The sequence below is a fragment of the Camarhynchus parvulus genome, chromosome 2, assembly GCF_901933205.1.
Source record: "Camarhynchus parvulus chromosome 2, STF_HiC, whole genome shotgun sequence".
Lineage (NCBI taxonomy): Eukaryota > Metazoa > Chordata > Aves > Passeriformes > Thraupidae > Camarhynchus > Camarhynchus parvulus.
In genome coordinates, this window is record NC_044572.1 from 35,996,781 (window position 1) to 36,010,630 (window position 13,850).

Consider the following 13,850-nt stretch of genomic DNA (forward strand, 5'->3'; position numbering starts at 1 on the left):
AGTAACAGAGAAGCAGCAAAGCAGAGACATTGACCCCAAAATCCTATACAAGAGCTGCCTGTAAATGTTTGCCTATCCCTAGCATACACTGGTATTTTGGAACTGATATTTCCAGAGGTAAAATACCTCCTTCCTTCCTCTTTCGCCTGTTTCTGTTTCAGGAAACTCACGCTGACGTGAAGCATGTTTTCTCCCATCTGCTGCCGCTACTGAATAAATGAAAAATGACAGAATTATACTTCCAGTAGCTTTGAAAGTTAACAACCTTACGCCCGTTGCCATATGGCTTCTCCAAACAATTTTTCCTGATGAATATCAGCTACTAGGACCAGGCTTATTTCATTTGCCTTCACACTGTGAATGAGTTAAAACTAACTGCAAGGATACAAATCAAGAAAGCTTAGAAGAACAGCAGCTCATTTTGCCTCCTTCTTTGAACAGACATAAAGGCAAGATAATGTGTTAATTATCATTCATTATTTAGCAACAGAAGCCTTCTGTTTGTCAACTGCATGCTGCTACCAAAGCCAAACATTCCAAAAAATGCTTGATTCCTTTTAGCCTTTATCTGAATTTTTTTTTGCATTTTTAATTTTGCAGCTTTCCTTTCTAAAGAAGGGCTCTATCCTTATCCTCATTTTGCAGAAAGGGATTTTGATACAAAAAAGAGGAAGAACACTTTTTAAAAAAACTAAGATGACAAATAATTTATACTTATATAACAATCAGGCTCAAAAGACCAGATTTTAATCTCATTTATAGAATAGCTACACCTGTAACTGTTTCAGCCGTCCTAGAAAATAATCCTATAACTCCAGCAAAGAACAATCTCTACAGTACAAATCACACCAAATAGAATTACTGGCATTACCAAAGTCACAGAAAATGCAAATAGAGTAGAAATTTATTTAGCAAGAAATGCATTAAAATAGCTAGAAGTGGTTGTTTTTTAATCCCCCTGCAGCTCTCTGTGAGTAGTCCCAGCATGACCCAGGGCATCAGTGCAGCCCCCCTTTCTTCAGCAGAGCTAAAAACCTGGGCTGTGGACTGGTTTGGGCCAACAACTGAGCCCACCAATTAACAGTCTAATATCACAGTCCACTATTCCACATTTTTATTGTCCCGTATTTTATTAAAAGGGGTCCAAAGCTCCCCTCTTTTTGTTTGATTTTATGGTGGTTAAAGATGAAGGGCTTGGAAACAGCACAGACTAACTAGGGGCTAGTTAGACAGACAGACAAACTATCCCCAGTCAAGTAAGGATACCACCAGTCCTCCTGGAGTACCATTTATAACACTAATCTTTTTCTTTCCATCAGAGGTGCTGTTGCTTATTATCATAATTGGAAGCTCCCAAAGATAAGAGGAGAGGAGGCTAATCCATATGGATGTGCTGCACCTCCAAACATAAACCATGCAGTGCTAATGCCTCATTAATGCTCTGCAGCAGCTCAGCTTGTACAACCTCTACTCACGTTGCTCATAATTGACTTATGAGCAGCCTTGAAATTGTGGGAGCCATGGATGTCACCCAGTTCCTGGGGCTGGATGTATATACCCTGATTACACACCGGGATAAGCCCAGACCTCATTGTACATCACCCTGAAAATCTGCACTGGAGAGAAATCTGTGCAAAGCAGGCTTCAGCTGCTCCACTCTCAATACCCAAGGAGTCCCAGCACATCCATGATACATGGTTTAGACCAGACTCTCAGTAAGGGCTTCTCCAGCATCAGTAGGGTCTGCTCTCACACCCACACCACACACAGCTTGCTGCCATGTTAGATGGCATTCTACCTTCTAGTTTCTAGAAGTAAAAAATCATCAAAAAACATTATTTACCATTTTGGAAAGAAAACAAAAGGTACTTAATAGAAAAAGCTACGAGATCAAGGGCAAAAATAGGAGGCCATTATATGAACAGTCCAATATGCTGTATCAGTTTAACCTGTGCCTTTATTATGGCAGAAAGTAGATTGTAATGACAACAGCGAAGCAAGAAATGAAAACTTCCCAGCAAAGCTTTGCTCTTCACCATTACTGAGTATAAAAAAATAAATCTCGGTATTGCCTCTAATACCAAAATAAGATTAAAATATATATTTTTAACATAGAGGGTTCTAACTCAGGAGGATCGTGTGTAATAAATCAAAATGACCCTGTGTCATTACTTGAAAATGAATAAATATTTCCTGTAGTTCCTAAGTAAACTTGTCAAAACTGAACTGACTGCAGACTCAGTTAGACTTTGAGGCGATAATGCTGCCACTGATTTATGAGTGTGAGTATCAGCATCAGGGTGGCAGACTTCACAGAACTCCAACATAGAAATGAGCAGGCACAAAAGTACTTATTTTTAAGATCACGTTTGGGTTAGACTGAGTCTTAGACAGAGAGGGCCCTTTGTCTATGAACCTTTCCTATGACTGTATGCTTTGTATGTGAAAACATTGTTTACAGATTCAAGGTGAAAGTCAATACAATGAAGTAGAAGGTAAAAGCAACCTCCTTGCTATTTCCTTTTTGGCACAGGCCATGAATACACTGCAATGCAGTTAATCAGCTCTTACATAATGGGATCCTGGAGGACAAGGACAATGAGAACAATCATGTGGGAACATTTGGTATGGGAACATTTACCCACAATTTTTACATTTTTTGTAGGAAATTAAGCTGTGATTCTGTGATTGAAGAGTGTTAAAGAACTCCCCTCAAATGCCTAACACTTAGACTTAAATATCTGTGTGTGGAGCATAAGGCTACAATAAAAATAATTAATCAGAGCAGGGCAGTAGCTAGAGATACACTTTTAACCCACTCTCCATATGGACCAGGAATGCTGGTGTGTCCCACGTAATGTCTGGACATGGTAATCTCCAAAAAATGTAAGGCCATCAATGGCCTGCTTGAGATGTTTTTATTTTACCTGTTGTCCTGAGATGAACTGTTGCTTTGTCATGACAGGTCCCTTTAGGACATCACCTGCCCCCTTGTTCTGGTTATTGGAACAGTAATGATCATCAGCAATAGTGATTTGCTCATTTTCTTCAGCTTCCAGCTGGCTCTGGTTGAAACGCAATGAACCTTTCAGGATATCCTTGATCTGTTGTTGAATAGGAAAGAAAAGGATATAACTTAAAAACTGGGAGGAACTCTAAATTTTCTAAAGCTCTATGCAGACTGCTTTCATACACCATTGCCCCAAAATATTTGCTTTGAAAATATAGGAAGCAAGTCAATATTCATACCTATATTGGCTAAAGATAGAAATAACAGAAATGTGGTTTCTGTTAGAGTCTGGAGAACAACTATGCAGGAAATCTAAAGAGAATAAAACTGTTAAGATTACTCCCTGCCTCATTATAGGTTTAACATATGTCACATTGCTCTTCATAAAATGTATTCTGAGGGAGCAGAGGGCAGTATAATCAGAGCTACAGATGCTCAGTGGCATTCTCATTTTATGTAGGTAGTATTTTTTTCTTTAATTCAAAGATATTCAAGCACTGTCACAATGAAATAATGGGGACACAGGCATAGTTGTTGTCTACCAAGTACATCTGGCATTAAGAAAAATGATAGCATGGCTTAAGTCCAGCACTTGGTGTTGCACTTCTTTAGTTTTGATCTGAGGCCTCCAAAGCTTCCACAGGAGCAAACACTGCGCAAATTGTTTGAACTCTTTATAGCTTAGTTTTATCGTTACAAATAAAAATACACCACAAGGTTTGATGCACCAGTAAAACAGCTACAAGAAGACAAAACAGCAATATACAAAAAGAATAAACAGGAGACAAAAAGGAGAAAGGATTAATAGCTCTGAAGAGCACAAGAAAGTTAAGCTATGCAATAGTAATACCTGCTTCAAACCAGCCAAGGAAACCAGAATTTCATCTTCTTTTTCCAAGCGTTCTTGCAAAATGACTTCCTGAATATTTCCTGTAACATCAAAAGAAAGATAAAGAGAGAAAACATCCTAAATAAACTCAAACGTGCTGTTACTTACTGCTGACTGATGCTTTCAAAACAAACTTCTGTGACCTGCAAACACAATTCTGTATCCAAACCTAGAGATTGACAACCTTATTATCTGCAGAGGTGAGGCCAGCCTGAGCCTGGAACTGCTGCCAGGAAGCCTCCAGCAACGCTCTGCTCCTGCAGGACTTCTGTTTGCCCTGTACACCAAGGAACTCAGGCTACTACTGGCCCCTAGAAGACCACACCAGCCTCTGTGTTACATACATTTTAAGTTTTGAACTTAAAAATGCTTTGGAAAACATTCAAAAACAGAGAAATCTGATGTGTCTCATGGAAAGATTTAGGTAGAAGCCCAGCAATCTTCATCTTGATTCTGTGGCCCCTGCGGATGCTAGAATACTCTTCTTTATAGAAGGACTACAAGAAGTTGAACTCCTCTTCTACTCTCTTCTTTTAGGTAAAAGACCCAGGCCCGAGCAAAACTTATCTGACAGAAGGAGCAGTGCAGTACCAACACTTTGGGAGACTCTTGCCTTCCATACCCACAGCATGGTTTTTCAAGGACGCATTTCACTATCCTGGTATAGAGTGTTTGCAGGAAGACAACCCCAGGCAATTCCACACTCCAACACAGCCCAGAGAAACTAAAACTCCAATAACTCTGCAGACTCACTTCATTCTCTGGCCTCCCAGCTCCTGCTTTCTGACTCTTTAAGAAAACAGCAAGGATTCCTAGAGACAGATTGGCAGAACGAGATTGTTATCTGTCAACTGAAAATGACAGGATACTCCTTCGTTGCCACTCCTGTCTTACACACACAGACTGAGCCCAAAGCCCTCAGTGACACTCCTTTGGGAAGAATGCTTTGCTGCTCATGAGTATGTGTATCCCATGGACTTCACAATTAGAGCTTTGTACAATTAATCCACACCTGCATTGCATTTGTTTGTCTTTAACAACATCCTGCATGTTCAGGGCCCAAATCAGTGAAAAGCCACAACTGCTGTTAACAGATGATCCTGACAAGGACAAATATGATGACACTGCCAACTCTGACACAATATGAAGTTTCAAGTAAAAGCATCGAGTAATTTGGTATGAGTTTTGTGTTTACAGAAAAAATATCAATATAATGAGATGTGGGAGACAGAACAAGAAGAAAGATTAGAAGCAGAGAGGTAGATTTAAAACTCGCGTATAAACACAAGTTTGAAATTGAGTCGGGGCCAGAAATCAGTAATGGGTATAAAGGAGGAACAGAAAGGGTGAAGAGGAGAAAGGAACCACGCCTAAGTACTAAGTGAACCGCTAAAAAGCAATCTGAGACACAGAAGGAATGAAAGAGTCTAGAACTATGAAAGGCAGCAGCTGACAAAAGTCAAGGTGATGTGATCAAGGTCAAGAGTATCAGTGAAGGTGCCATAACTCAGCTTTGCATAAGCAGCCCGCCTGAACAAGGAGATCTATGCTCACATTATTTAGCACACTTTATTTACTATACTACAGTGGCAATGTCCTGCAGCAATGATGTACAATTGTCAAATTGTTGTACAATTGAACAATTTTACATGAGAAAGACACTGCATTATGAAGGCCAGAAATAATAAAAAACCAGATCTTTCTGCAAATATGTAGCATCTTGAATTGAGAAAATCCATAATTATTGCAACATTTTACTTGCTTTTTTATTTTATATCTAAATTATCTATTTCCTCAATTTGGTAAGTAAAATATATTAATATTTATTTATAAAATAATAACTTACATTCTGTTTTCCACTGTTTCAAAGAATGCATGATTTCCTTCTTTTAAAAGGTCCATAATTTGAAAAATCAGAAGTCCAAAGCCTTCATAGGCAGGACAGCCATGACTGACCACAGCCTGAATCACTGAATTCAACTGTCTTTTCAATTTCTCAACATTAGGAAGGAAAGTATTCCATAGTGTGTGATCCTCACATAAATTAAACCATACATTAAAAAACTAGAGCATGCACATGAACCAAGCAGATGAACCAAGATAATAATTCAAAGCAAACATTCAACCTGTTGAAGACTAAATGAAAGAAATATAAAAAAATTGAGAGAACAAGAGCAAGAAAACAAAAGCTGAAAGGTATTCCACATGACGTGGAAATACTCTACTATTATTACTGACCTTTAGAGATGTTTTGTGAATCAGTATTTAAAAAAAGAAGGAAAATAATTTATCATCACTGTAAAACACAGCTGAAACTGTGTTTGATGAGCCAGTACATTGAGAAGTTTTTTAAAAAAAATTATGAATGGAATATGATAGTTACCCAATAGTAAAAATTAATAGAAATGTTTGTATCACCACATATTTACTTTAGCAAGATTAATGCCAGATTTTAATATTAGTTTCAGAGGAAAAAAGAAAAAAAACTTTTAGGAGCAAAAAGGTAGGAAATACAGCCAATAAGCAGCAACTGAGGCATAAAGGCATAAATTGGGTTGTCCTTCTCTCGGGCAATGAGAGGAAGGTAGAATTCCTTGTGGAATTGGCAATGAATCCTTCTCTTAAATATGTCCTTGAACTGCACATGGCTTCTAATCTGCTGCCCTCATCTCTTTTGAATGCAAAGTTTTTTAACTTTCAAATAAGTGGAACCCAAATATGCCACTGTTCATTCTTCTTCCCTGGCTAGTGAGTAGGGAGGAATTAAGAAAAATAATCCTTAGATGACTGAAGCATACAGGCAATATGATTTTGCATGAGTGCCTCCTTGATCACATCCTTCTGCTGGGACCCCCCTTTGAAATCCACGTGGACTGGAAAGAGAGGTGAGAAGAAGAGGAGGGATAGGAGGAAAGTTGGTTTGTGCTCTGCAGCTGCTGTCCTGTGAATGGCTGTGTCAGGGCACAGCATCGTCACTGGGGGACTCTCATCCAGGGTTTTCCCACTGCTGGGGGGACCTCATAGGGCAGTCAGTTGCTGAGATCAAGAGGGAAAACAAGCTCTCAAGTGCCGACAAATGCTTGTTTTACCTTTCTGTATCTCAAAAGGCACCCTTGCAACTGGAAATACTTTAAAAGATACTATTTCAAGACTGCTATATTGATATATATATTAATATAATATTACTCACCTGAAGGACTTTTAAGCTGAGATGTATAATGTAATTATTCTACCTTCATAGGAGATGCTGTGTGAGAGAGAGGTGCTTCATGTATATGAATGAATTGGCCACATACTGATTTTTTTCCTAATCTGCTGCTCTATATCAGTATATCAGTACCTCACAGCTGTTTTTTTTTTAATAAAAAAGTAACTATCTTTAAAAAACCCTGCAGATGTCAAATTGGAAGTGAAAACACCTTCTTACCTTTAAAAAAACCCCATTGAAACAATGAATCAGATTATGTGATTTCTATATTATTCAAAACTGAGTCCAGTTTGATTCTGTGCTATAAATATCCATTTGCTGGGATAGCTGTTGTTATTCAAAAGTTATCACAATCCAATTGTACAGAGAAAACTAAGGTTAAGATCAAATATTCCTGACTGCCTTGTTTGTTTTGTTTTCTTTCTTTCAAGATTTCATTTAGCTGATGCCAACTGTTTTCTGCAGAAAAAGACAGTATTTCTTTATTCAAAGAAGTTCTTAGTAGAGGAAAACAAAAAGCGAATTTTACAACTTCTCACCTGGCGATCAGAGCACTGCTGTGAGATGTACAAGATACCAGACTGCTATTACAAGACTCTGGATTTGTTTCAAAATAGTGCTAACAAACGTCTATCACAAAATGAACTGTCATACCCTGACTGTGAGCCTGACTAAGCCTCAGAAATACCAGAGCTGTTAAACCAGTTGTTCTCTTCAGAAGTCAGCAACATTATCCACTTTGATGGATGCCCTCAAACCAGATTCACATCTCAAAGGATGACTTTTATATAATGGATTAGAATTAATTTTGTGTACTTATTCTTAAATGAGCAGACCTGTTGAAGTTTGATAGATACCAGACCAGTAAATCAATAATTACTTCCTGAATGAAACTGTGATCAGCTGTCTTGATATACTTTAAATCCAACTACAACTACAGACCAGGAAGATGCAAATGATTGCATTCATGTTCTTTTTTTAAAAAATGTGGGGGAAAATTGTGGCAGGTAGTGAATTCATTAGCAACAGTTGAAACAGCTAAAAATTAAGATGAAATATATTTTTTATTTCTTGCTCTTACAGTTATGGCAAATTGTGAATCACTTCACATGCACACTCAGTGTAGAAGTACTTTAAAAAATCACAATTTCTATTCCCTTCCCCTAAATTAATTGCTAAATTTTAAACTGAAGACATGCTATCTATAGCAATGAAAGAGGAAAAACATCCACAGCAGCTTCTAGCAGGAAAATTAGATAAAGCTTATGCTCTCTGATGATTGAAATGCTCTATATTGCATGATGGTGTGAGCAGTCACTGCCTGAATTCCCAGGCCAGGGAAAGGGGCTATTCAAAACATCCCTCTGAGTGTGGAAAAGCTGTTACGCTTGGCATAATTATTTTAGAGGCTTATTAAATAAAGTAACTTGCACTGAAAATTTTGCTTGCATTCAATACAGATTTTGCAAGAAACCCAACCACCCAACCAGAGCTGCACTAAATTAATGGGAAAACTTGTCTGCTGTAGACAAGGTCCCCTCAGGCATCTCTTCAAGTCCATCCATCCAGAAGACAAATCTGCACCCCTTCCCTTCCACTGAGGAGGTGGGAGACAAACACCCTGCCAGATGAAGGCACAAAGCACACTTGACGTAAAATCAGATGGACGCAGAGAAAACCAAACTTCTCTGAGGTTTTGTTTTTTCTCACTGCTGCTTTAGCAGCACATCTCCCTCCTAATGATTTCTATTTTAAGCTGGTCTCCGTGGGGCCTTTCCAGGAAGATGACTCCTGCTGAGGGGAGCTAACTCAAAATAGCTGCAAGCTGTATTACGAAAGCTGCTTTTCTACTACTAGCTCCTGATCAATGACTTGTGAACAAGTAACAGGGCCACAATCATGTTAAATCGACTTTTTTCACCCTTGTTTTCACTACTGAGAAGAGAGCTCAAACTCAGAATGCAGAAGTACCTTCCCACTTCCATCGTAGGCAGGAGCAAGGAGAGAACTGAGGGTATTACTACACCTCTTTATTTTTCCGAAACAGAAAAGCCAAAAGTGTTCCTATACATGTCAAGGCACAGCCAACTCTCCGGACTCATATTTCAGTACTGTTGTATGATTGTCTTTATGAAATCAGGGTTTACAGAAAATGTTTCCAACGTTCCCTTTGCAATATACTAGTGACAGCAAGACTGCCTTCTCAAGTACATTAAGGGGCTAGGAGGACAAACTGGGACTTTAGCTTCTGATAATCAGTCCTTCTTCCTTGTCATAATAAATACTGTTTTCCTACCTGAACTTGGTCTGATGAGCACAAAAATGAACCCTAGACCTTAACACTGCTTTGTGGCCTTTCTAGAAAGACTATGCTGTATGGCATAGTGATATTGCTGTTTAATAATGCAACTCAGGATGTTTCCAACTACTGCATTTTCCTTCCAGCATTAAAAATACAAATGAGAGGAGTTAAATTCCATTCTGAAACAACAGTGTTTGTGATCTAAGTGTTGATGAAGGCAACACTGCTAAGTAGCCTTTCATTTACCTCACTGTGAATGCCAACACTTCTAGTAACAATCACACGTTATATTAAAAACACCACTTAGCAACATTTGAGTCTTAAAGAACTTGAGATCCTAAAAATCTGAAATTATCTGTGAAACACTGCATTCTTCATGTCATTCATTTGAATATAAATTATTTATACAGTGTTGAATATAAGTGATGTATTTATACTTCTGATGCACGTGTTGTGCAGAGCACCAACACTTCAATATTTGAAGTGTGGTAATGCTTGTGACATCATAGAAACAGTAGTAGAAAGTTACCAATCATCAACCCATAGCAGGGCACAGAACTGCAGATGTACAAAGAAGGAGACTGGTAGGGTAATGAAGTAATTTTGTCCATCTATTGCTCAAAGATACAATCAATTCTTAGCTGTGAACTTTAATTTACACACAGTAAGCAGATTATGCTTAGCATATACCTTACATCTGTGTATTTATGGAAATAATGGGGAAACCAACAATTTAGTCCTACAACAATTTTGCTTCTGCTAAGGTTTTACTTCCTTAAAGCTGGAACTGGAAGAGAAACCAACCCCTAAGAGAAAGGAAAAGGAAAAGGAAAAGGAAAAGGAAAAGGAAAAGGAAAAGGAAAAGGAAAAGGAAAGGAAAGGAAAGGAAAGGAAAGGAAAGGAAAGGAAAGGAAGCAAGGCAAGGCAAGGAAAGGCAAGGCAAGGCAAGGAAAGGAAAGGAAAGGAAAGGCAAGGAAGGAAAGGCAAGGAAAGGAAAAGGCAAGGAAAGGAAAGGAAAGGAAAGGAAAGGAAAGGAAAGGAAAGGAAAGGAAAGGAAAGGGTGGCTTGCCAGTGTACTTCAGTATAAGAGAGACGCTCGCTGAGCAGCAGGGAGGAAGCAACGGGAATCCACTGAAAGTTGCAAGGAAAGCTGTTAACCAGGTAATGAGGGGCTGTGTAAGCTTCATTATTTTAATCTCCTTTTCAGTCACACTACTGGGATGAAAGCATCTGTAGGTGCCTACCACAGCTGGACTTTCAGGACTGGCACAGTTGCTATAGAAAGAAAGGAGGCTCGCTCTGAGTTGAACCAGTTGTTTCTGACCTTAAAAGCTACCCTTAAGTGACACAAAGGTGGTTAAAATCCATGGAAAATGAAGAATTACACTTTTATTCTTCATATGTTAAAAAAAAAAATATATATAATATATGTATCTGTAAAATGACCAGAAGTGACAGTCTGAAAGTAAGTCTGTACAACAAATATTTGTTGTATACTATGCTATACAACAAATACTCATTTCCCAGTAAGCATTCCTACATTTGATTTAATAAATTTGCTAATGTTCTTTCTTTATATGCTGTTTTTGTAGGTTATTTTACACCATTATTCTGAACCAAATACAGCAATCCCTTAGACTCATGGGCCTGTGTTTGATGTGGCCTTTTATATTGATAGCATTTCTAATCACACTGGATGTATAAACCATGGATTATTTTATTTATGTCCCAAGCATAAGAGAACTCATTTAATGCATTTACTTCCTCAACAAATGCGGAAGTATTTCATTTCAGCACAGGGCAGCAAAATAATTTCCATTTAATTTTATGGAAATGTCATAACCTTTCATCTCATCACATGAACATAAAGCAAGAATTCAGTACTATCTTGCACACATTTAACAACTGTGTCCAGATCTATATTGGGCAGTACGTCAATCCCTAAATACTGAGCATTAAATCAACTTCCTCCTCTCCTTTCTCCATTGTAAATGATCCTTAAAATAAAATAGATCCTTATAACAATTGCACTGACTGATAAAAGAGGAAGGAATCAAATCAGTCTAATTAAACCTTTAAAAGTACTATTTCACACAACAACTAAAATTATATTAGCAGCTATATCCTGTAAGTTTCTATTTCTTTATTTTAGTATTTTTTTCTTCCTTGCTCATGGTGCTTGCAATAATCACAGTGAAAAGGTGGCTTTGAACTGTTTTTAATAAGTCTTCCAAGTAATATTTGTCTGGAAGATGTCAGGAAGTGCTAGTGAGTATACAAGTGCCAGCACTACTTGATGTTTGTGGCAGGGATGTCCTGTGATCCCATCCACAAAACTCTCAAAAGATTGGTTTTAATTTTTCTTGTTACCATGATGACGTAATTTCTGGGCATTTTGTAAATACATGCAGTTTTTTACAGGCTACCTATGAAAGCTGAAAGCTGACATGCCATTCCAAAGGCAGGATGCTGGTGGTGTTTAGAAGGATGTGAGATGAAAACTTCACTTTTTCCGCGTCCCTTCCATAATCCACAATGGAGGGGCAGAGATGTATTGAAATAGTGGTGAAGGACATAGCAACATATTACGGATAGCAGGAGTGAAATTGGAAAATGCACCACTAGCAAAAGCCAACAGCCCTGGATGGGAAGCTCAGAGAAGGATTTATTTGCTTTGGCTTAGTGAAGCCATGATGCTTTACTAGATGTGGGTCAGACCGAAGAGGTTTTTGTGATGTTGCCTCCAAGACAAGAAGTGATTTAAAGACCTGGATATTGAGCAACATATTTCTGAGACCCACCTGAATCTCCCTCTGGCAGCTGGTTCAAGTTAAGCAGTAACAGTATGAAGGTGAAATTAATAAAACCAGGCAGACTTATGTTTCCTCTGTATAATTGGGTACCTCCGCACATATTTCTAGGGTGTTGTGCAGAACCCTGTGAGCTAACTCTGCAGAACTGGTATGAATCCTCAGGGTTTATTAGCTGAGGCTCTGTGCAGAAGGAAAGCAGCTAAATTGCTTCTGAATTTCAGCTAGCCGGGGAAGCAACCTTCTGCATTTACATAGTGCTGCCCTTAAGCAAAAGCAAGCGGGGAATGACCTTAGTTTCTCTACTTTTATAACCTGATAAATTGCCCATCAAAAAAAATAGTTTCTATATAAAGATCTCCATATCCAAGTTAATACTGAACCAATGTTCCTTTAAATTGCTTCTCATGAGAAGGACTTCCTGTGCTACTTATGTAATTACTTGGTAAACTTTCCCACACTTGGAGGTCCAAAATCATGTTAGAAACAAATGGTAGGTTCTTCTGTCTGAGACAGTGGTGATGGATTGGTTCCTGTCCCATATAAAGAGACAACACTTTGAAATTCAGCACTTTTCTTTCTGGAACAAAACTGTCAAGTTAATATAGAACCTCCACAATCTCTCATATTGATACTTGCCTACAGAGGGGGAGGGCTGATATTTCTCCAGGGCTTTAATTCACTTTTTTGTTAAGAAGCTGCACTTTAATTGTGGGCCAGTGTGGACACGGTCCAAACCCTAAAGATACTGGAATAGCAGATGGTGTCAGATGACAGTGTCATTGGCTGGTGTCACCTGAACTGCCATCTAACAGGCTTGAGCCTGGGATGTAACAAAGGTTTGCTCTTTGAGACACTTCAGACATGTTGAAAAAACATCTCAAACTCATTCCCATGTCCAGTGTGAAGGACAAGGGAGGAATCTTCCAGCAGATACTATAAGGCCCTCTGAATGCTGTTTGTGGGCATGTCTTAGACATGTTTTTCATTATATACTCTAAGACATCATACAGATGTCACATTTACCAGTTACCAGGAAAAAAAATCTTTTTCTGAATGTGCTTGCTAGCTTGATGCTTTTATTTTCACATAGTGCAAGAAAGGAGGAAACAATCAAAATTCTTCAAAAAAGAAGTAGCATTATGACAGGTAATAAAATTGTAATACTTAAATGGTGTATTACAGCTTTCTGAATCATTGAGCCTTGAGGAATTTATGTGCACTAACAGTAGAGTATCTCTCAGAAGGAAAAATGCTTAAGAATTTTACCATATTTCTGAAATCACCAGTGACAGTATTATTTCCTGAAAAAGGCTAGTGCTTGTGAAAAAGTAACACCAAGAAACTGTATCTGTGATGATGCTGGAGCAGTGATAGCTATGACAACTATATTTTTTCACTACGAGCTGAGTAATATTCTGCATTTATTTTGTGAACAAAGCCACATGACAGGTTTACAAGTTTGGATGTACCTTCATTTCAATAATGAAAAATTGAACACAGGATTTTTTCTTTTTTTGAAAGCTATGACAAGCTTGTGAAAACAGGTGGGAGAAACAGCAAAATCTGCTTCCCTGTATTGCCATTTTACATACCTAAATTTTGACATTTATCCTTGGAGGTGTTAAAAG

The 13,850-nt window shown here is 38.2% G+C and overlaps 1 protein-coding gene across 3 annotated transcripts in view; it reads right to left on the reverse strand.

Annotated features, from left to right (window-relative positions):
• TBC1D5 (TBC1 domain family member 5) overlaps positions 1-13,850 on the reverse strand; it is a 318,017-nt gene that overhangs the window by 9,590 nt on the left and 294,577 nt on the right. For all 3 annotated transcript variants that reach the window (XM_030969414.1, XM_030969420.1, XM_030969429.1), the window contains 2 exons: positions 3,861-3,940; positions 2,928-3,104 (listed from right to left, as the gene is read on the reverse strand). In XM_030969414.1, coding sequence (XP_030825274.1) covers positions 2,928-3,104; positions 3,861-3,940 — 257 coding nt within the window. The remainder of the gene's footprint in view (positions 1-2,927; positions 3,105-3,860; positions 3,941-13,850) is intronic.